At 45.2% G+C, this 24,371-nt stretch overlaps 1 protein-coding gene across 3 annotated transcripts in view; it reads right to left on the reverse strand.

Moving 5' to 3' along the window:
- The window catches only part of RABEP1 (rabaptin, RAB GTPase binding effector protein 1), a 109,321-nt gene extending 94,347 nt beyond the window's left edge, over positions 1–14,974 (reverse strand). For all 3 annotated transcript variants that reach the window (XM_064582578.1, XM_045889996.3, XM_064582574.1), the window contains exon 1: positions 14,745–14,974. In XM_064582578.1, the coding sequence (XP_064438648.1) occupies positions 14,745–14,778 (34 nt within the window). In that variant the 5' untranslated portion in view covers positions 14,779–14,974. The remainder of the gene's footprint in view (positions 1–14,744) is intronic.
- Between the last annotated feature and the right edge of the window lie 9,397 nt (positions 14,975–24,371).

Genomic DNA, 24,371 nt, shown 5'->3' on the forward strand with positions numbered 1-24,371 from the left:
GGGAGAAAACTTGAGAAAATGAATAATGAGGGGTTCCTGGCTCTCAGAATACAAAACCACTAGAAAGTATCAGTCCGGCAACTGCTACCATATGGTATTACACCAGGATAGATAAATTAATAGAACAAAATACAATCTGGAGACGGACTCAAGTATCCCTGGATAGCTAGCATATAATACACATAGTGGCATTTCAAAATCAGTGGAGAGAAATGGATTAATCACCACGTGGTACAAGAACTTCTGGCTAGCCATTTGCAAATAAACTGTAAGAGCTGGATCCCTATCTCAGTCCTTACATCAAAATAAACCCCAATGTGATCAAATATTTAAAAGTAAATACTAGAAGATAACATGAGGAGGTAGAAGTAAATCTAGAAGCATAAAAGAAAAAAGTATTAAGTCACATAAAAATTAAAATATGTCCATATGCCAAGACATCTCAAAATTAAAATACAAACTGGGGGAGATTTCTGCTACACCTGCTACACACAGAACAGAGAAGTCAACTCCCCATATGCAAAGAACTTAATTTGCTAAATTAAGAAGCTATAAGTACTCTTATGCCCTGATGGTGAGCCTGTAAACTCAAACCTTTTGGAAAGAGAATTTGGCATTTGGCATTAATTTTTTAAACCTGCACATTCTTTGACTTGGTAATTCCAGTTCAAAGAATTTATACCACAAAAAACATTCACAGGAGTGTGCAAAGACAGGTACAAGGATATTCACTGTAGCATTACTGTAATGGCATGAATATTCATCAATGGGGACTTTTTAAAAATTATAGTATATTTGTAATTGCACAAAAATGAATGATCTATTTCAAAATTGATGACAATCTATATCAAAAAGAAAGTTAAGAAAAGGAAGCTTGAGAACAGCATATGCAGCATGATTCCACTTTTAAATCATCAGGACACATACTTTTTTAAAAACTGGAAAAAATATATACCAGGCCTTTAGTAGTGTTTACCTCTGAGTGATGAGCTTATGAGCTTATATGGACTTTTCCTCTCTTTTTTAGAAATTTACAAAATGTTTTACCATGAGCATTTATTATTTTCGATGCGAACATTTTTAATTAAGAAATTTAAAAACACATAGCATGAAAGAGTAGACAAATACAACATCCATGGAACAGAACAGAGCACCCAGAAACAAAACCACACAAACAGAGTCAACTGATGTGTAACAAAGAAGGAAAGGCAGTTCAATGGAGAAAGGACAGTCTTTTCAACAAACGATGGTGCTGGAACAGCTAGGCTGCACATGAAAAAAGAAGAATCTAGATGCAGACCTTATACCCTTCACAAAAATTAACTCAGAATGAGTTACAGACCTAAATGTAAAATGCAAAACTATTAAACTCCTAGAGCAAAACACAGGAGAAAATCTAGATGACCTTGAGTATGGCAATGACTTTTTAGATACAACACCAAAGGCACAATCCATGAAAGAAATAATTGATAAGCTGGGCTTCATTAAAATTTAAAACTTCTGGGGGCACCTCGGTGGCTTAATCCATTAAGCACCTGCCTTCAGCTCAGGTCATAATCCCAGGGTCCTGGGATCGAGTCCCACATTGGGCTCCCCACGCAGCGGGTAGCCTGCTTCTCCCACTCTCTCTCCCTCTGCCCCTGCTCTCTCTCTCAAATAAATAAAATCTTTAAAAAAAAAAAAACTGCTCGGCAAGAGACACTGTCAGGAGAATGAGAAGACAAGCCACAAAAGACACATCTGATAAAGGACTGTTATCCAAAATATACAAAGAACTCTAAAAACTCAACAGTAAAGAAAATGAACCACCTGATTCAAAGATGGGCCAAAATTCTGAACGGACGCTTCACAAAAGATATACAGACAGCAAATAGACATATGAAAAGATGCTCCCATCCTGTCATTAGGGAACTGCAAATTAAAGCAAGACAGCAGCGCACACCCACTGGAATGGAGAAAACCCCAGACACGGACACCACCAAATGCTGGTGGGGCGGCGGAGCCACAGGAATGCTCATTCCCCGCTGGCGGGAAGGCAGAACGGTGTGGTCGCTGTGACATACTCTCACGACCCGGCAATCACACTCCTGGGTTTCACCCATCCACAGAGAAACCGGCATCACAGCAGCTTTACTCGTGATCCCCAAAACTTGGAAACAACCACGACGTCCTTCAGTAGGCGAAGGGAAAACTGGTACACCCATACAACAGAATATTAACCAGCGCTGAAAAGCCACAAAAAACACATGGAGGGACCTTAAATGCATATTGCTAAGTGAAAAAAGCCGATCTATAGGATTCCAATGACCTGACATTCTGGAAAAGGCGAAACTACAGAAACAGTGAAAGATCAGTGGTTGCCAAGAATTTGGGGGGGAGGGGCGGAGAAGAATGATGAACAGGTGGGACTCAGGGCAGTGAAACTTCTGTATGAAACTACAACAGTGAATGAGTACATGTCACTGTACATTCATCCAAACTCACAGAACATACAACAGCAAGAGCGAACCCTAATGCAAATGATGGCCTTTGGGCGATAATGAGGCACCACAAGCAGGCTCACCAACTGTAGCAAATGTACCAACAGATGTGGAATGCTGACGGTGGGGGAGGGGGTGTAAGGAAACTGTACTTTCTGTTCAATTTCGCTGTGAATCTGAGACTTCTCTAAAGGGGCACCTGGCTGGCTCAGTCAATAGAGCATGTGACTCTTGATCTCAGGTTGTAGGTTCAAGCCCCATGTCAGGCGTAGAGATTACTTAAAAATAAAATCTTTAAAAAAAAAAGTACTTTTAAAAAAAATTAAAAAGTAAAACTTCTCTGAAAAAATAGTCTATTTTTTTACTGTAACTGTATCCGTATCCCCAGTGCCTACTATAAACGCTCAAAAAATTAAAAAAAAAAAAAAATACACAGCATGGTGCAAGTCATACAGCTTCTCAATAAATCACAGTTGCTCTTTTACTATGAACTAATATGATACAGTGAATAGAAACATAAACTGAGGCAATGTTAGCAAACATTAGAAAGCGGGCTGAGGGTCTCGATCAAAAAGAATGTTTCTGATGAACCACCCACAAGTCTCACAGACTCTAGGTCTGGACTATCTCCGCCAACTTTAGGTTGAGCATAGCAAACCACACGGCATTAGAACATCTGGCTACCCAGGAGGGGAAGAATGAAGCGGGGGAAATCGAAGGGGGAGACGAACCATGAGAGACGATGGACTCTGAAAAACAAACTGAGGGTTCTGGAGGGGGGAGGTGGGAGGATGGGTTAGCCTGGTGATGGGTATTAAAGAGGGCACGTTCTGCATGGAGCACTGGGTGTTAGGCACAGACAATGAATCATGGAACACTTCATCTAAAACTAATGATGTAATGTATGGGGATTAACATAAGAATAAAAAAAAAAAAAAAGAACATCTGGCTACCGTAGCAGAGGAAGCCATGAAGAATGGTGGGGGCGCAGAACCCTGACAGCAGGAGCCACCAAGATGCGAGCAAGCTCTTTAAACATCTGAAGGCCTTCTGTGTGGAACAGAAAATAGCCTAGTTCTGATTTGTTCCAAAGGCCAGAACCAAGGTGCATAAGCTGCAGGGAACTTATTTGGGCCCGATCAAATTAAGAATTTTCTAATACAGTTACCACAGAAAGCGGAAGTGTCGTAGGAAGACTAAATTTTCATCTGTTCGGAACAAACGCATAGCAAATTTTTGCAACAGAGATGGATCTAAACTGTTAATATCCCTTCTGTAACTGTCTACAGAAGCTTACAAGGTTCACAATAAAATGAAAGAAAGTAGTTTCAAACAAATTCTGCTCTGGAGTAGATAAGAACGTCAGGGACATGAGATCTAGAGGGGGTGGGAGGCCGCAGCAGTCGGTTATTTGTAGACAACAAACGTAGCAGGAGCTTAGAAAAAGTAGATGTCAAGTGGGGATTAAGCGGTAAATATGTGTCTTGATTTTTCATAGCCTTAACCAGAGGAATGGTACCCTACATCATGGTTTGCTTCCCGCACCCCGTCAGATTTTACGTATTAAGGACCTAATCATCTCCTGTACGTATTACTCTCCCAGCCTTTCTCAACAGAGGTTCCATGCCAGAACGAAGCACCAGTGCCCACAGTCTCCAAAGTGTCTAATGAATTAACTTCTCTCTCCTGTGCATCTAGAACGGTACCGGCTGTATTGCCTGCAGGGTAACTGGGAAAACCGCCCAATTATTTTCCGTGTTCTGCAGTTAAGATGAGGAATCCAGGCGAGGATGAGTGAGCTAATCTACTTGGCTGCAACAAAGGTCTCAAAGCTACACCATCCATGGGGGCAGGTACCATTTTACCTTGTTCGCAGGTGGCAGGCAGACCATGTACGCTGCATAAACGAGGAAAAAGAACGGAGGCTGCATGTACGTTTAGTCAGCTTCTCCTCTAACTCAGTCTTCTCTCCCTTCTCCCTTCTGTTCTGTAGGATGAGATCCATCTCTCCAGTTCCTGCTCCATCTAATCTGCTCTCAGCTCCTCAGAGAGCTGGTCCTACCTATTTTCTCCTTGAGATCTTCAGGCTCCCCCTTTCTACTGGCAGTTCCACCAGCACCGACAATGAGTCTCTCTTCTTAAGATTTAGTTATTTATTTGAGAGAGCACACGCGTGAGCAGAGGGAGGAGCAGAGGGAGAGAGCTAAGTAGACTCCCCGTGGTGGAGCCCGACACCTGAGCTGAAGGACCTGAGCTGAAATCAAGACCGAGACTCTTAACTGAATGAGCCCCCCAGGAGCCCGCCCCCCCAGTTTCTATTTTTGAAACACAACGTCACTACCCTGTGGCCCTTCCCGAGCGGCTGCCCTGACAGCAGGTGTATCACCACGATTTTAAACGCCAGTCTACCCACGCCGCCTCTATTTACTTCTTGGCTGAAACTCTTCCCCTGGAGGTCCCGACAGTCATTAAGTGCTGATTTCGATGACCACTCGGGTCTTCCCCTGACTTCTGTGCAGCATTTACTACTGGTGACCATCACCCTGCACACTCTTAATAACACTAATCTTCCCCCAACTCTCCTTTTTTTACGATTCATCATTGGCTTCCTCCTCCTCATCCAACCCATCAGTTTCATCTGTGGCCCTCCTCACAGACTGTCCTTCTGTTGTAATCTCCCCAACACAGGGGCCATCATGCAACAAGCGTACGCAATGAGCGGCGCTCACCCTGGAGGACTTCCAAACATCTGCCTACTGAAAGTTCATCCACACCCTGCTTTCTTCCTAAAGCTCCAGGCCACACGTCCTGCTACCTACTAGGTATTTCCACACGGCTATCCCACTAGCCCTCCACATCAACATACTAAAACCAAATCTGCCACCTTCTCCTATTCAACCCGCCCTCCCGCTGGTCCCCCAGATTGGTGATCAGCAGCTATATTCTCAGAAGCCTCCTTCATTTCTCTCCTGCCTGCACCCCAGACCAAGTGTCCAGCAAGCTGCTATTTGCCCACCACAGTACTTCTCCCATCTATTACTTCCTTTACTCCACTCCCAGAGACATAAGATAGAACCCCATCGGGCGCCTGGGTGGCTCAGTTGGTTAAGCGACTGCCTTCGGCTCAGGTCATGATCCTGGAGTCCCGGGATCGAGTCCCGCATCGGGCTCCCTGCTCGGCGGGGAGTCTGCTTCTCCCTCTGACCCTCCTCCCTCTCATGCTCTCTGTCTCTCATTCTGTCTCAAATAAATAAATTAAAAAAAAATCTTTAAAAAAAAAAAAAAGATAGAACCCCATCACCTCTCCTGGACCACAGTAACAGCCTAGCCAATCTCCTTAACCACCTGCCGATCTACCCTCTGTGTAACTTCCAGAGCAAGCTTCCTATATAGCACAGGCTGGGTGACACCAGGACTCCATCAAAACACACACGCCCAGCCACATCACCCAGAAAAGCCCAGACTCCTCAGCTAGAAGCAAAGCTGTCCACCATCCAGGCTCAACCCCTTTTCTCAAGCCTGTCTCTTACCAAGACACAGGCTCCCACACCACCAGATTATTCACTCACCTCACCTCACCCTGCACATGCTCCGGCAGCACCCTCCAAGGCGTCACCGCTCCTCTACCACCTTTCTCCAAGACACCCCTGCCGTCTGTCAGAAATTCTACACGACTCTCCAGGCTCTATCCAAATACCACTTTCTCCAATACAACTTGGGGTGCAGTAAGGGTTGAGTGGAGGGAAGGACCTACGTTAACTAAACCTTCGGAATGATTTAGGATGCTCCCTACTATGTGTTGTCCAAGTACCGTAAATGAAGAAAAGCTACCACGTTATCGTAACAGCACATTGTCCTCTGACTTTCTTTCAACAAACACCTACAGCTCGTATGTACTCCATGACAAACATGGTGTGGGGACAGCACCACCAGCCAGACAAAATGCCCTTTCCTCATGGGGTCTGTCTGTATTCACCACCAGACTTCATGTTCCATAACAAAAGGAGCACTTCTATTTTGTTGTAATACCCGCAACACAATGCCCACCATGCATAAGGCATAAGCAGTAAATATTTATTTAAAGAATGGAAGTATTAAAGAAAAAGGAATGATAATAAGGAGTTTTGTGTGTTTTGACTATAATCAAATTACATCAATTCTATGATTCTGTTCAGGCGACATCCTAATGAGGCCTCCAGGCAAAGTTCATTCTACATAAACAGAAGCAGTAACCAGAAGAGAAATGACAGCCTCATTCTCCTAAATTCTAGTACTGTCTCGCTACAAGGCAAGTCACTTCCATTTCTTTAGTCCCTAATTTCCTGATCTGTAAAATTAGGGAAGATAACTAGTCTTTAAGATTCTTTTCAGTCCTATGTCTCCATACCTACTACTCTCTACAGGTAAAATACATCTAGAAAACATCAGGTCCCACCTGAGGTCATTAACAACGGACACCCGTCTCAAAGATCATCAAAAGAATGATGAGTATTACAACTGTACCAAAAAGAATAAAATACCTAGGAATAAACTTAATGAAAGATGAAAGACCTCTATAAACTATAAAACTGTAAGACACTGATTAAAGAAACTGAAGATGACAAAAATGGAAAGACATTCCATGCTCTTGGATTAGAAGAATTAATACTGATAAAATGTCCAAACTACCCAATACAATCTACAGATTCAACGCTATCCCTACCAAAATGCCAACAGCATTTTTCACAGAACCAGAATAATACTAAAACTTGCATGGAATCATAAAAGACCCCAAATAGCCAAAGCAATCCTGAGAAAGAGGAACAAAGCTAGAGATACCGCAATTCCAAATTTCAAGCTATACTAGAGAGCTGTCGTCATCAAGACAGTATGGTACTGGCATGAAAACAGACACATACATCAGTGGACAGAATGCAGAGCCCAGAACTAAACCCACACTTATACGATCAATTAATCTATGATAAAAGAGGCAAGACTATACAATGGGAAAAAGAGAGTCTCTTCAGTAAATGGTACTGGAAAAACTGGACAGCTACATACAAAAAAATGAAACTGGACCACTTTCTCACACCACACACAAAAATAAACTCAAAATGGATTAAAGACCTAAAGGTGAGGCCTGAAACCATAAAAGTCCTAGGGGAATACAAGCAGTAATTTCTCTGACATCAGCCATAGCTACATTTTTCTAGATGTGTCTCCTCAGGCAAGGGAAGCAAAAGCAAAAACTATTGGGACTACATCAAAATAAAAAGCCTTTGCAGAGCAAGGGAAACATCAACAAAACTGAAAGGCAACCCAGTGAATGGAGGAGACTTGCAAATGATATATCCAATAAGAGGTTACTATCTAAAATACATAAAGAACTTCTACAGCTCAACACCAAAAGAATAACTCGATGAAAAAATGGGCAGAAGACCTGAAGTCACTTCTCCAAAGAGGACATCCAGATAACCAACAGACACATGGAAAGATGCTCATCACTGATCATCAGGGAGATGCAAATCAAAACCACAGTGAGATACCACCTCACACGTGTGAGAATGGCTACAGTCAAAAAGACAGGAATCAACAAACGTTGACAAGGATGTGGAGAAAAAGGAACCCTTGTGCACTGTAGGGTGAGAATGCAAACTGGTGGAGAACAGTACGGAGGTTCCTCAAATAATTAAACATGGAACTACCATATGATCCAATAATTCCACTACTGGGTATTTAAAGTAAGAGAACAAAAACACTAACTCAAAAAGATTATGCACCCCCATGTTCACTGCAACATCATCTTACAATAGCCAAGATACGGAGGCAACCCAAGTGTCCAGTGATGATGAACGGGTAAAGATGTGGTATATATACAGAATGGAATTTTACTCGGCTGCAAAAAAGAGTGGGTTCTTGCCATTTGTGACAATATGGATGGATCTAGAGAGTATTATGCTAAGTGAAATAAGTCAGAGAAAGACAAATACCGCATGATTTAACTTCTATGTAAAATCTTAAAAACCAAATGCATAAACAAACAAAAGGCAGAAAGAAACAAACCCATAAATGAGAACAGATGGTTGCTAGAGGGGAGCGGGGGGGCGGGGACGGGTAGAATGAGTGGGGGGGGAGGTCCAGGCCTCCGGTGATGGCACGAACACGTCATGGGGACGAAAGGGTCAGATGGAGAATACAGCCAATGATACCGCAAGAGATGGCAACCACAGCTGTGGTGAGCAGAGACTAACGCATGGACTTACCAAATCACTATGCCGTGCGCCTGAAACTAACACGATGTACTAACTACACTTCAAAAAAAAAAAAAAGTTTTTAAAGACACCTTCTGAGTGCCTGGAAGGCAATGCAAGTTTAAGCTGACACAATGGGGGATCAGGGGGGAGATGTTAAGGAAATTCAAAACTACCTGAGAGGAGAAATAAAAAGAATATCTGGGAAGAACATAATATTATCAGATTTCTTCAGGCTCACATAGAGAAGATGCCTTGGATTCCCTCTTTGTGGTCCTAGGGAAGAGAACTAAAACCCGTGGGTAGAAGTTATGGTGAGGCAAGCTTCCGCTCAAAGCACACACAAAAACACTGTAACTAGTCAAAAACAGGAGGTCGTGAGTTTGCTCGCTCTCCAGGGGCATTCAAACAGAAATCAGTCTACCACCTGGAAGAGATTCAGGTTATCTAATGAGAAAAATGAACAGACACCTTCCTTCATAACTCTTCCTGTTCTCCGACTGTTAGTAGCAGCTTCCTCTGGGATCCAGCAGAGGAAAACGAGCCTCTACGGCTAGGCCCTCCTCGGTTCATGTCAGTGTGCCCCAGGCCCATTCCTTCACTAGACCAAGACTCTTGAAAGGAGAACTGTCTCTCTCTCAGTCATTGCTACATCCCACCCCCCACACCACCCGCCCACAACTGTAGCATCCAAAAATGTTTACTAGATACTCCTCTGAAGACTAAACTCCATTTAATGATTATACAAGAAAAGCACATCATATTTCACTACATAAAGAGCTCCTGTATGATGTAGTCACGAGATTTCAGAAACCAGAGCCCTTAAGAGTCAAAGGCAGTTCTGTCCCCAGGGAGCCAGGTAAAACACACAAATTAAAGACTATCGCACAATCCTGGGCTACTGTGGGTTGGGATATTGGAGCAGTAAGACTGCAGGGTGAACTCAGGGCTTTTGTGTTCTGGATCAAGTATCTCTGCAAGTTTAGTAGTTGGGAGATTTCTCAAGTTATAATAAATGAACCAAATGTATGAATTATTGAATAATGGTATTAAAACAATTGGCTATCCATTTGGAAGCAAAATAAAATTAGATCCCTGCGTCGTGTCAAAAATAAATTCCAGATGCAGGTGGCTTCTCCCTGCAAGCCAGAAAGTGGCATCCCAGAAGGCCAACAAAGTCTGGATCTCAGTTCTGGGAGTGGCCTCTTGAAGACTGGTTTCTTCCCTGGGCGCTCCGCCTCAGCCCTAGGGATAGCAGCTGCCCCGTATACTTGCTATTCCTATATTCTTTAGAATTTTCTTTTTCTCTTAGGTAATCTCCTGGTTAGCTAATGCTTTTTTTTTTTTTAGATTTTATTTATTTATTTGAGAGAGAGAGGGCAGGAACAGGGGGAAGGGCAGAGGGAGGAGCAGACTCCCCAATGAGCAGGGAGCCCGATGTGGGACTCAATCCCAGGACCCCAGGATCATGACCTTAGCCGAAGGCAGACGCTTAACCGACTGAGCCACGCAGGCGCCCGCTAATGCTTCTTTATACTAAACTTTGTTTAGTATAAACCTTGTTAAAATTCAAAAATAAATTCTAGATGGTTTAAAGTACTAAATATAAAAGACAAAACCATAAAAGTGTTGAAAATGAGGGTTTTTGTTTTTTTTAATAAACATGGGAGTTGGGGAGGTCTTCCTAAGCAAGAGCAGTAACCATAAAATTTTAAAAATGGTCAGATCTATGTAAAAATTAAAGCTTTCTGCACAACAGAAGGAAGACCAAATACATATAATCACTATCTGGGAAGTACAAATTTAAAAGCCATCACGTCATCTACTTGCTTAAAACCCTTCAGTGGCTTCTGCTCCAGCTCCGAGGCTGAAACCCACTCAGGCCAGCCCATACTGGCCTTTCTCCAGTACTCTCACCACCCTGCTTCTTCCAAACAGGGACTCCTGTTCACCCTTCAGGTCTCAGCTCTAGCACCACTGCCTCAGAAACCTTTCCTGGACTCCCTAAATGGGTCAAGTCCCTAAATTATAGGCATTCATTGCACTGCATACCTCTCACTGTTGCTCAAGCCAAAAACGTCTGAGTGACCCTTCACTCCTCCCTCTCCCTCTTTCCCTCTCTCTCTCTCTCTCTCTCTTCCCCTCTCATTCCATATCTAATCCAAATCCTGTTGGTCAAACCTTCAAAATATAACCTCCGTCAATACATCCAGTCCAAGCCTTACCATCTTCTTCCCAGATTAATGCCTCCCTTTACTCTATTGCCAATCTAGCAGCCAGTGATTTTTTAAAACATAAGTCATATCACATCACTCTTCTGCTCAAAACTCTCAATGGTTCCCATCGTGAGAGCCAATCAATGCTGCTAGGACCCTACAAGATCTGAGGCCATGCCATGACCTCTCACCTCATATCCTACTGCTCTCCTCTCCCTCCCCTCTCCCACCTCCCCCACCACGCCCCCCATAACTTCATTCTGGCCATACTGACCTCCATGCCCTTCCCCAAACATGCCAGACACACCCCTCCTGAAAGCATTTGCAAAAACTGACCCCTGTCTAGAACATTCTCCTCTCTCCCTCCTTCAGGCCATCTTCTCAATAAGGCTGACCAGCCCATCCCCCTTCCTTCTACCCTGCTCTATTTTTCCTCTTTTCCACAGCATTTGTCACCTGACAATCTAAACCATTTGCTTATGTTTGTAGTTTAGTATCTGTTTCTCCCACACTAAGGCAGGGCTGTTTACCATGTGCGTGGCCCACTGATGTATCCCAAACACCTACAGCCGTGCCTGGCGAGTAGTTCATCACCGGATTTCCTAGAACCTAACACAGGGCTTTGCAAAGACAAGGTACACAAACATCTGTTAACTGAAGAATATCATTTCTTCGATCTATCAGATGATACAAATTTAAAACAGCTAACATTATCCAGGGCTGGTAAGAGTGCAAAGGAAATCCACCCTCTCATACACTGTTGGCAGGTATGTAACTTGATACCTTTTTTGAGAGTAAGCTAGCGATCGCTATTAAAATTTAAACCACTCAGAGCTCACGTCCTTTAAGTCAGTAGTCTTACAGAAGCAAAAGAGTACCTGAAAAACAAGTACAAGGATATCTACGGTAGCACTGCTGATAAAATGAAAAACTTGTCCAATGATGAAAACCAGTTGTCCATCAACAGAAAAACCAACAAATAAATCCTGTGTGGTACATGCATGTGATGGAATGACCCTGAAAGGAGCCCATGATCTGGTGAACAGACCAGAGGGCCCTGACATGAGGTGGGCTGGATTGGACCTCTGCCCCCCACCCTCCCCCCCCCCCCACCTCCTGGCTACGGAACTCTACAGACACTTCTAACTTGTTTGTGCTTCAGTTTCCTCATCAGTAGAACAGGAACAGTATCACAGCAGCAGGCGTCCCACTGACCCGAAGATCCCCTCAGCAAGGCATGCAGAGCTGACAGCACAGGACACAGCCACAGGACCACTCACAAGCTTGTCATAATTACAGCCAACCTGCACTAAGCGAGACAAACAAGTCGCAGACCCATCTGCGGAAAGCATGTCCACTTCGGTGGACAAGTTAGCACGTCTGTGTAACTACAGGAAAAAGGTCAAGAACAGGAAACTTACTACCGGTGACCTCTGGGAGATGGGAGAAGACATATTTCTTCTTTATACACACACATTTTCAATGGAGGGACTTTACAAGGCAGTGTTTTTAAATAAATGAAATCAGAGTAAATGCTTCTACGATATAGTTTAACTTGGATTTTAAAATACTAAAATTTGAAAATCTTTATACATAGTCTTTGAATTCTCAAGATGAAATGGAATAGGGCGCCTGGGTGGCTCAGTTGGTTAAGCGACTGCCTTCGGCTCAGGTCATGATCCTGAAGTCCCAGGATCGAGTCCCATGTCGGGCTCCCTGCTCGGTGGGGAGTCTGCTTCTCCCTCTGACCCTTTCCCCTCTCATGTTCTCTCTCACTCTCTCTCTCTCCAATAAATAAATAAAATCTTTAAAAAAAAAAAAAGATGAAGTGGAATAATTGGATGAAATTTCTACGGCTATTAAAATTACCTTAATTCTAAATGAATAAACTGACATGCACCAGCAAAAAAAGGCAAAGCAAAACAAAAAAACACTTTTTCAATAAACTTACAAAACAAGAAATTAAAAAGAATAAAAAGGAAATTACATTTCATTCTATCAATTTACACAGAAATCAATCCTTTTCTTAATCTACCATATCTCCACGGAAAACAAAGATATGTCGAAAAAAAGTTAAACAATATCAACATAAAAGACAAGCGGCTTCTAAAATGAGACAAGCAGGATTAGGGACACCTGGGTGGCTCAGTCGGTTAAGCATCTGCCTTCGGCTCGGGTCATGATCCCACGAGTCCCGCATCAGGCTCCTTGCTTGGTGGGGAGCCTGCTTCTCCCTCTCCCTCTGCCGCTCCCCCTGCTTGTGCTGACAAATAAATAAATAAAATCTTGAAAAAAATTTTTACAAAAAAGAGAAAAGTGGGATTAAAGTAAAAAACTGAACGGTTATCTTCGACTGTCAGTGTGGCTCAGAAGAAGTCCACATGTATTTTTAAAACCCATCAGGGCAAGGACATCTGAGCCTAAAGCCAAGGTGTTAAAAAAGTGACCTATATTAAGTTCGGCCAAAGAGAAAGATTAAATCCCCACGATGAACTTCTAAGAAGATGCTGACACAAAGCACTGGGATTTACCGAACCCGCTCTCCTTTTGTGCAGGGGCTGTGGCTGCTCATTTACTACACTAATAGAAAATAAATACTGCCATCTATGCAAACTGAAGCTCATCCCGGAGTCACAGGATCTGAGAAACAGGGAATAAACCTGCACTAAGAATAGCCAAAGAACGCAACATCTCCTAAAGCTAATTTTTCCCACCCTCTTCCAAGTGCTTAGTCACCTCTGCCTATTCACGAGGAAGACCACTCGGCATCCTCGAAGGGGGGGGATTCTTCTGCAGGCTGTCCTGTCACCTGAGCCGCCCAGACCCTGTCTCCAGGCAGCCCGGCAGAAGGCGGCGGCCAGCTGAGCATCCCCCCCACTGCAGACCAGGGCCAGAGGCCACTGGGGCGCTCTGGGCTCTGCCTCCGTCGGCAGCAACAAAGGCGGGTTTGTGGCAAGGCCGTGCTCTCCCCCGACACCCGAGCAAAGGTAAGGGCTACACCACGCGCAGCCTGACGACAGCCCCGCTTGCTCTCCCCGCGCGACTCCGGGGATGGGGCTCCCCACAAACCCAAAGCCGGGCGCTTGCAGGGGAGCCCCTGGCCCCAACATCGGGTAACACTGTCCCGGGCTCCCCAAGGCAGAACAAAGGCGAGGTTTTCCAGGAAACGCTGGAGCTTCAGCCTCAGCCGCAGGCACCGGCCGCGTTGTGCACTGAGCGCCTCCCGTGTGCCCGGCATCACCGGCCAAGGTCCCACTCGCGCCGCCAAGCCGCGGGCGCACGCGCCCGGGGCAGAAACGCACCCGCAAGAGCTTTCTCACCTCGGCTCCCCGCCGAGCAGCAAGCGCGCGGCCTCACACCGGGGACGAGGCGGTCGGCCCGCCGGGGGTCGGGGGTCGGCCCGCGCCTCCCGGGGGGTCACGCACGGCGGGCTCGGACGCACCTGGAGGGCTCAGGACGGGGCTCTGTCCCCCTCCAAGAAGGCAAGCGCTGCGAGGGACACGCTTCCTCGCCCCGCACGTGCAACCCCGCCGTCCCTGCTCCCGGAGCCCCCGCGCCGACGCTCGCGCCCGGGTCCACCACGCAGGTGGCGTCCTCCCGGCGAAGTCTGAAGGCACGAAGGCCGGAGGCGGCGTCCGCCCGGAGCGCGTCCCTGCGGGGCCGCGTCCTCCGCACCCCGGCCCCCCCGCCCCCCCGCCCGCCGCACGGCCCCCCGCCCTGCCCCCCGCGCCCTCGGGGCCCCGGCCCGCGCGCGCCCCCCGCCGCCCCGCGCCGCCCGGAGGCCGCGCCCGCCGCGCCGGCCATGGTGGGCGCCTCACCGTCGGGCTGAGGAGCCGGGCCCGGCTGCGCCATGGCCGGGCGGCGGCCGGCGTCCCGGGCTCCCGCGGGCTCAGCTGGCGGAGGAGGCGTCGACCGAGCCGCCGCCGCCGCCGCCGCCGCCCAGGGAGGAACCGCTAAGGCTGGAGCCGCCGGCGCCGCCGCAGCCGCGGGCAGAGACGGACCGGAGCGCCGACCTCCGCCTCCTCATCCTGACAGCGGGAAATAGGCAGCGCGCAGGCGCGGGGGGCGGGGCAGCACGTGACGCCGCCGAGGGGGGGCGGGGCCTCGCGGCGGCGGCGCGGCGCGGCGCGGGAGGAGGGGCCGGGGGAGGGGCCGGCGTGCGAGGCCGCGGGGCCGGGAGGGCGGCGGTCGGCCCCGGGCGCGGCTCGCGGGCCTCCGTCCAGCACAGGGCGGAGAAGAGCCCAGCGTGGCCGAGGACGGGCGAGGAGGCCGGGTGGTGCCAAGTGAGCGCAAAGCAGCCCCACCCCGGCTGGCTGTGTGACCTTGGGCCAGTCACTTAACCTCCCGCAACCGCCCAGGGCTTCTCTGCGGGGCGGCTACGGAAGGGTTAAGTGGAGCAAAGCGTGCGCACCTGTGTGCGACGTGACTTCTGGGGGCCGGGTACTGTGCTGGGTGCTGGGGAGACGGCCCAACACGGTTCCCCGCACTCGCCGTGGGGCGAGAGGAGAGATGACATGCACCCAGGGCCGTCCCTCCAGCTGGGCGACAGAGCCTGACCTAGGCACCGTGCGTTAGAGGCCCCCCTCTAGCCCCCTGTGGTTACAGCCCTCCCACAGGGTGCTGGGACCGTGCCCACCTGGCACCCGTGTCCCTCCTGCAGGACCAAGGGCTGGGAAATGTGAGCCCAGGGCTCCCCCCCCCACCACCACCCCCCCCCACACACACACACAATGGCTGGACGCTGTGCCTCTTCCCCACATTCATCCTCTCTAGGGCTCGGACTGGACGTCCCCACACGTTAGCTAAGAGGCAGCTGTGTTTGCGGGAGGGGGCGGCACATCACTTGGGCGTTTGAGTTGCTGTGTGCACAGAATGCAACAAGTGGGCCCTGGGCCACCACTGCAGCCCGCCCAGGGCTCCCCTTACCACCTCAGTCAAGTGCCCAAATGTCAGGAGTTCAGGAATCCTGAATCTGAGCCTGGTCTTCCGCATCATCAAAGATGTGTATTTGTCAAGGTAGAATAGAATATATTAAGGTTGACAGTTAGAAGAAATGATTTATAATTTTAAATAATCCAGCTAGGCAATGTGGCATCTATTTGTACTTGCGCCCTAGGTCCTGACATCGGTGGGGGGTGGGGGGGGACACCTAAATACAGACTTGAGTTTTTTGAGCAGTTAATATCCTCGGATGGCTGGTGTACCTTTGAGAAAGCAAGCAGGGTCATTTCCCCTACCCACCCACCCGCCCCCCTCGCCTTAAATGTCTCTTGTCCAGGATAGGGCAGTCCAGTGCATCCTCTATCTCGTGATGACTAACAAGAGGCAGGAGCCATAAAGATAGCAGATACTGATGTCCTCTATAGAAGGGACTCTTTACAGTGACTAAGAGGCATGTTTACTGCTATTGATAATCTGGGGCTTGAAGGCAGGCCCTCAAGATCAAGGTCACTCAGAAATGGTCAGGCTGGGCGCCTGGGTGGCTCAGTCGTTGAGCGTCTGCCTTCGGCTCAGGTCATGATTCCAGGGTCCTGGGATCGAGTCCCGCATCGGGCTCCCTGCTCGGCGGGAAGCCTGCTTCTCCCTCTCCCACTCCCCCTGCTTGTGTTCCCTCTCTCGCTGTCTGTCAAATAAATAAATAAAATCTTTAAAAAAAAAAAAAAGAAAGAAATGGTCAGGCTGCTGATTTGGACACCTGGAGCTCCCCATGCAAAACAAGTGTTTTTTTGTTTTTTTAAAAAGCAATTTTGAAATCAGGTAAGGAGCATGCAAGAGTTGTGTACATTTTCCTATTTTTACATAAGTCCTAAGACTCAGCAATTCTACCCCGAAGTATGTATTCTAGAGAAACTAGTGTGTGCTCAAAGCCTTTATTAGGTGTAAAAAGCAGGATTCCTCCGTTCTGAAAGAAATCAAGAGACAAGATCTAAACACGTAAAATAATTACTTACCAATTACATTGCACAGGTAGACACATATAAGATATTCGAGATGGCATAGTTTATAATACAATAAACAAACAAATAACCCAAATAAATCTAGTTCACCAACACTAGAATAAATAAACTGGAAAGTATTCATACAATGGAATACTCTACAGCAATGATGATGAACAAACTACCCCTACATATTCAACGTAGATGGACCTCACAAACAAGGTTTTGAGGGGGAAAAAACAAATTATAAAGTAATACTTACCGCATGATTCCATTTATATAAAGTTCCCAAACAGGCAAAACTAAATATGATGCACATGTAGTAAACTAGACAGGAAGAGAAGGGTATCACAGAAGTCATAACAACAGCTCTGGAACCAGAGAGGGTGGGCCATGTAGTTAGGAAGCGCACCTTAAGAAGCTTGCCGTCTAGGGAACTGGCAACGCACCATTTCTTAACCCGGGTCCATTTAAACTAGTTGCAAATATGGGATGCAGATGTAATTTAGGGGAGAAAGATTGTGGGATATTTGCTTAAAATGCAAGCTTAAAATGAGCACATTTGATGCAACGGCTGGAAAGTTCTTGTTTTTGTGCTGCATTAACAGTCAAGGCATGTGGATTATAGGAAGTGATGCCCATCCCGCACTTTGCCCTGATTGGGTCATATCAGCAGCGTTGACTGTGTTTGTTCTGAGCACATTTATTTGCAGGGGGACACTGACCAGCTGGAGTGGGTGGAGCTCCAGGGAATGAAGAATCTGCAAGGTATTCTGTGCAAAGTACACAGAGATATCAGAGAAAGGTACTCTGGTGACAGTGGGGGGGTGGGGGGTGGGGAGAGACAAGGATGACTTGAGACATGAAGCTGTCCTTAAATCCAGAAGGTCAGTGGGTACAAACGTGCTGCATGCCCAGAGATTGCAGCAAGACAGACTTCAACTCAACCCAAAGAAGAACTCTCTCTCAGTGAGAGCGACCAGGGCTACCTTTGGAGGAGTGAGCTCCTTGTCACTGCAAGTGTGTAAGTGGAGCTGGCTGGCAATTGGTCAAGGGTGCTGGCGAAGGACTCCTGCCACAGTTGGAGGATCAGATTAGACCATCTGTGCAATCCTCTTCAGCCTCAAGATGGTATAATAACAATGACAATAATAAACCTGATGCCTTTTGAACTTCACTAGGCGCTGTCCCGTATATTATACCATTTTACTCCTCACGACCCAAAAGGTGGACAACAGGCACAGAAGAGATAAACCAAATTTTCCCGGATAATTCCATTTCAAAATTCTATCCTGTGCAGACATGGCTATCAGGCCAGGTGTCCCAGCTTGGGATTCAGCTAATAGCACTCAGTGGTGTTGGGGTTCTCTCTCTGCGACCCAGATTCTCAAGGGTAGGAAGGGACCAGGGAATAAGGTCAAGGCACCATACTTCTCTGGCCTTTGGTCAAGGTTTTGAGGGAGGAACAGGAATCAAGGGGACTCTCCCCTGGGGTCCCCCTCTGTGTCCAGGCACCTGGAGACTTGGAAGGTCCCAACCTGGGTGCTGCCTTGCTCACTAAGAGTTTCCAGGAAGAGCCCACCAGGGACAGACACCTTTATGTCCTCAGCCATGATCCCCCAGCCTTCTCTCTCTCTCTCTCTCTGATTATCCCCTGGTCGTTCTGCCCTCGAGCAGCTACCTTCTCCTCCTGGGACCTGGAGTGGGAAGATGGTGATCGATAATCCTTGCTCCAATCCATCCTTGCCCCATCCCTGTCCCAGGTGAGAAGTATATGGAGAGCGCCACAACAGAGGGACGACTTCTCTCACATTCTTGTGAGATGCAGCTTGGGGTCCAGGGAAGAACTCCAGGCTTAGAATCAGAAGATCTGGAATCTGGCACTGATGAGCTGTTGACCCAGAACGCACACCTTGACCTCTTTGAGCCCCTGTTTACTTAGCTAAAATGGGGATAATAGACCAGCCTCATGGTGCATCAGGACAGCTTAAGCGATAAAGCACCTAACACATGGTACTTTCTCTATAAAGGTCTGCACCCACCTCTCCTTCTCTTTCATTCCTTTCCCCCTGGATCAGTAGTTTGCATCCTGGTGATGATGGATCCCTGGACCTTAGAAGTCAGTGTGTGAAGGTATTCCTAGAAATCCAGGGCAGAAATTTCCAATATTTTCAAAGCTTAACAGAACCATCCCATTTACCCTAGGTAAGTTCCCAGGGCTAAAATGTCAAGTTTCTTTGCTTTGGACAGAAATTATAACACATTACTTATCTCATGCTGATTAGAAGTTCTTACTCCAGCTTTATATTAGCTGTTGATTAATAATATAGAGGGATCCATTATTACCTAATATACATAGTTTGCCAGATAGATAAGGGTGCTCCTTTCTCTCTGAATTCCCCTTTTATAACATCAACCACAAGGGACATAACTGGAAATAAAAGTGGCCAACATCTCTAGTGCATACTATGTGCCAAGCATTGGGCACAGCGCTTTACCCTTGTATCAACGCCATTAATCTTCTTAAGACCCTTATGGTGGGGAGTGGAGGTGGGAGATGTTTACAACTCATTTTATAGATGATGGGACCAAAGAGGTTAAATAACCAATCCAAGGTCACAGAGCCAGTAAGTGATAGAGCTGGGAATGAGAACCAGGTTGTCTGGGTCCATTGTCCACATGGGTAACTCCCATGTTATGTTGCCAACTAGCCATGTGTCTCTTTCTCCCATTGGGGGAAGATGTCAACTCCCAGAAAATAGGGACAGTTATTTTTTTTTTTTTTAAGTAGGCTTCACGCCCAGCATGGAGCCCAACGCAGGGCTTGAACTCACGACCCTGAGATCAAGATCTGAGCTGAGATCAAGAGTTGGACACTAAACCCACTGAGCCACCAGGCACCCAGGGACACCATCATTTTAACATTATCTGTCTAGTGCTAACGCAAGAAGTGCTCAGTAAATCCTTATTAAATGAATCAGTGAGTGAATGAATAAACAAAAGAATAACGCTAGGAATATATGGAGCAAATAATAAAGAATCCTCAGTGGTGAGAAGATATACAACCTGCAAATTAAATCCGTGGGATTCGATTCTGTCTGGTCGCCATTCATCTGCTTCTCACTTTTCACTGGGTTAAAAACCATAATTTTAATTATTGCTACTAATAATACCCACCCCTTAACTGAGCACCTACTATGTACTAGGGATTTTACCTGTATTATCTCTCCGATCCTCCCAAGAGCCCTCTGCTGTAGATTCCATTTATTATCGCAGAGCTCAGAGAAGTTAAATGATTTGCCCAAGTCACAGAGTGCATGAAGAACCAGTATCCAAATCCCAGTCTGTCTGATTCCAAAGCATATGACTTTTTGCTGATGGCACTGGCTACCCACGTCTGTCAGATATCCACAAATATCCCACCCTGCTATGCCATTATCAACTACATTCATTTTCAGAATTGTCAGCCATATTTCCAAAAGTTATTTTACCCTTTATTCCTTGGGGGTTTTTTTTTTTTTCAAATTACTCCAGTAAAATTCTAATTATAAATTTTTTAAAAATACAGATAAAGCAAAAGTACTCCCTCAACCTGTCCTCCCTGCAACACCCACGTAATCCCACACTCCTCCCCGAGGTAAACTACTATAATCAGCTTTTTACGAATCCTTTCAGACATTTTTCTGTGCACTTAAGGACATGCAGAAACATGCCTCTGTTTCATGTTCTCCACATAGATAAGATCACGTCGTACGTAGGATTCTGAACGTGCCTTTTTCCTTATTCTTTTTAACTCTCACATAATTTTCCAGTTCGGTAAATGGTTAGGTTCACTACAGTTTTTCATCATATACAAGCGTTGTTGCAAAAGGCACGTGCAGACCTACTTAGGCATTTACGTGAGTGACTTTCCAAGAGACCCACCCACCCACCTGGAATTACCAGATCAGAAGTCATGAACACTTTTTCGTCATAACAGAGACTGACAAATTACTCTCAAAAAGCATCATGCCGCCGTAAATTCCTACCAAAGGTGTGTGATTGTGTTCGTCTCTGCATATCCTTGCCAAAGCTGGCTTCTATCAATCCATGTCTGCCAACCTGATGGGCAAAAGATCATATAATAATGTCACCTTGGTAAGCCATTTTTCTGAATATCAGTGAGGTTAGGGATGTTTTCATATTTTTGTTAGCTGTTTGTCTTCATCTACTATGAATTTTATATATCTTTTTGCCCATCTGTCATTGGTTGTTTGCCTTTTATTATTGATTTGGAGGAATTCTTAACATATTCTGGATATTAATCTTTTGTGTGTTAGATAGAGTGTATTTTCTCCCAGTTTGTTATTTGTCTTTTAATTTGAATAACAAAATTATTATTTATTCACAGATGTTTTAAATTTTAATTGTCAACTTACCTGTCTTTTCACAGCTTCTGGATTTTTCATCTTCTCCAAAAAGGCCCTTCTCACTCCCAAATTCATGAATGTATTCTCAATAGTTTTCCAAAAATTTTCCCCAGTATTTTTATATTTTTTGTTTCTCATGGTTAGCTTTTAATCTACTAGGAATAACTTTTCATATGATATGAGGGAAGGGATCTGAATTTATTTTTTTCAGATGGATAGTCTACTAGGAATAACTTTTCATATGATACCAGGGAAGGGATCTGAATTTATTTTTTTCAGATGGATAGGTAATTGCCCCCAAATCATGATTTCTCCACTTTTATGGTTGATAAATTTTTATAAATATACTAACTATATTTTGTGGTTGATAAATTCTTGTATGTATTAGCTAGAATTATTTTTGTTGCAAGAGAGAAAAAAAAACCCTCAAATGTTTTTTTAGAAAAGAAGGAGGAGGAGGAGGGGAATTTGTTCATATAACAGATGTTCAGAACAGCAACTGGTTTGGGAAGAGGCTTTGAATAAAGTCAACTAGAGCAGTGGAGGATGGGGCGACTTTGGCAGAGACCCAAGCGGGAAGATGGGGGCAGCCATGGGAAGATGTGGAGGGGAAGGACATTCATGCAAAGAAAGGAGAAACTTGTAAAAATCCCAAGAGTATAACAATCCTGGCATATTCAACAGACAAAAGAAAGCCATGAGGACCAGTGGGGTGGGGGACAATTGGAGAGGTTGGCAAGACTCAAGTCCCGTGAGACACAGAAGCCACAGGAAGGAACTGAATTATATGTTCTCCTCGATTCTTTGATTTCCACCTGCTGTGGGAAGCCATTGGAGAGTTTCAAACAGAAGAGCCATAGGATTTGATTGATACTTTTAAAGAGATCATCCTGGTCACTGTTTGGAAAATGGGTTACGGGGAAGGGACGAGGAAAAGGTGGAAGTGGGGAGGCCAGTTGGGAGTTGCTGCCATAGTCAGGGAGATAAATGATGGTGGCTTGGTCCAGGGCTTCATCAGAGGAGACACAGAAAAACAAAACCAGTCAGGTATTTGGATATAATTTATTGAGATGAGGAATTGCCAAGGGGGAAAATAAAGAATTCTGTTTTTCCCATGATAGACCAAAGACTGCCTATTGGGTTTATATGTGGAAATATCAAGTAGATGGTTGGACCTACAAATTTGGAGCTCAGCACGGGCATGTGGTTTAGGAGTCACCAGTTTAGATGATATTTATAGTCAACAGCCAGAATGTATCAAAGAGCACTATAAAAATTTAAAAGAACAAAACCAAAAACCTGATAAGAAAAACCCGATAGCAAACACTGCAGTTCATTTCAAAAAGTCCTCAAAAGTTCTTTAAACATATCAAAAGATGCTCAATTCCACTCAAATTAAAACTCAGAATGAAACTACACTGAGATATTATCACCCATTGGCTGACAAAAATTCAGAAGGTTGACCACCCACCCCATTAATGAAGCTGTGAGGAGACCAGGCACTCTCTTACATTGCTGTCAAAAGCACAAAATGGAACAAATGATATGGAGGGAAAATTTGGCGATATTTAACAAAATTATGTATTAATATGGATTTACCCCTTGATCTAGTAATCTGGGGAGGGTTGGTTTTTTTTTAAGATTTTATCTTTAAGTAATCTCTACAACCAATGAGGGGCTCAAACTCACAACCCCGAGGTCAAGAGTCACAAGATCTACCCAGTGAGCCAGCCAGGCACCCCAGATCTAGTAATCTGTTTTATAGGAAGTTACCCCGAGGATACACCTGTAAAAAATGAAACAACAAAGTTACTAATTGTGGTATGATCTTTAATAGCAAAATATTAGAAACAACCCAGATGCCACCTACATGGGGAAATTGTTGAGTTAAATGTAGTACAGCTACACAATTGATTACTATGTAGCCATAAAAAACAAGGAAGAGGAGTACTATGTACTATTATGAAATGAATGCCAAGATATGTTGTTAAGTGGAAAAAACACAGAGGTCAAAAGTATATACAGTATGCTACATTTTATTTAAAAAATGGGGAAAGAAGCCTACATAGTCTGTGTTTCCTAATTTTTATTACAGCTTTATTGAAATATAATCCATATAACATAAAACTCACCATTTTATTTTAATTTTTATTTATTTATTTATTTATTTTAGAGAGAGAGCACACAAAAGTGGGGTCGGGGGTGGGGAGGGAGGGGCAGAGAGAATCTTAGGCAGGCTCCACATTCAGCACAGAGCCCAACATGGGGCTCGATCCCACAACTCCAAGATTATGTCCTGAGCCAAAATCAAGAGTTAGACGCTTAACTGACTGAGCCACCTGGGTGCCCAAAACCTCACCATTTTGAAGTATACACATCAGTGGTGTTCAATATATTCATGAAGATAGGCAACCATCACCACAATCAATTTTGGAACATTTCATCATACCAGAAGAAACCCCATTCTCATTACAGTCACAACCTATTCTCCTCTCCCTCCAGCACCTGGCAACCACTTCTCTATTTTCCATGTATGTGGATTTTCCCATTTTGGACATTTCATACAAATGGAAACATAAATATGTTATCTTTTGTGTCTGGCTTCCTTCACTAAACATAATGTTTCCAAGATTCATTCATGTTGTAGCAGGTGACAATATTTTGTTTCCTTTTGTGTCCAAATAATATTCTGTTGTAGGGATACACCACATTTCATTTATCCACTCATCTGTTGAGAAACATTTGGGTTATTTCCATGTAAGACCACTGTGAATATTCGTGGACAAGTTGTATGGACACGTTTTCATTTTACTTTTGGTATAGAACCATGAGTGAAATTACTGGGTCATAGAGTAACTCTATGTTTAGCATTTTGAGGAACTGCCAAACTGTTTTCCAAAGAGGTACACAATTTTACAATTGTACAGTGTATGAGTATTCCAAATTCCCCACATTTTTGCCAACACTTGTTATTTATTTTCTTTTTTTAAATTTTAGCCGTCCTAGTGGGTGTGAAGAGGTGTCTTATTGAGGAGTATTGCCCTGCATTTCCCGGATGGCTAACAATGTCAAACCTCTTTCCACGTGCTTATTGGCCATT

The sequence above is a fragment of the Mirounga angustirostris genome, unplaced genomic scaffold (assembly GCF_029215605.1).
Source record: "Mirounga angustirostris isolate CCGP_5_RB_7025 unplaced genomic scaffold, mMirAng1.0.hap1 SCAF_17, whole genome shotgun sequence".
Classification (NCBI taxonomy): domain Eukaryota; kingdom Metazoa; phylum Chordata; class Mammalia; order Carnivora; family Phocidae; genus Mirounga; species Mirounga angustirostris.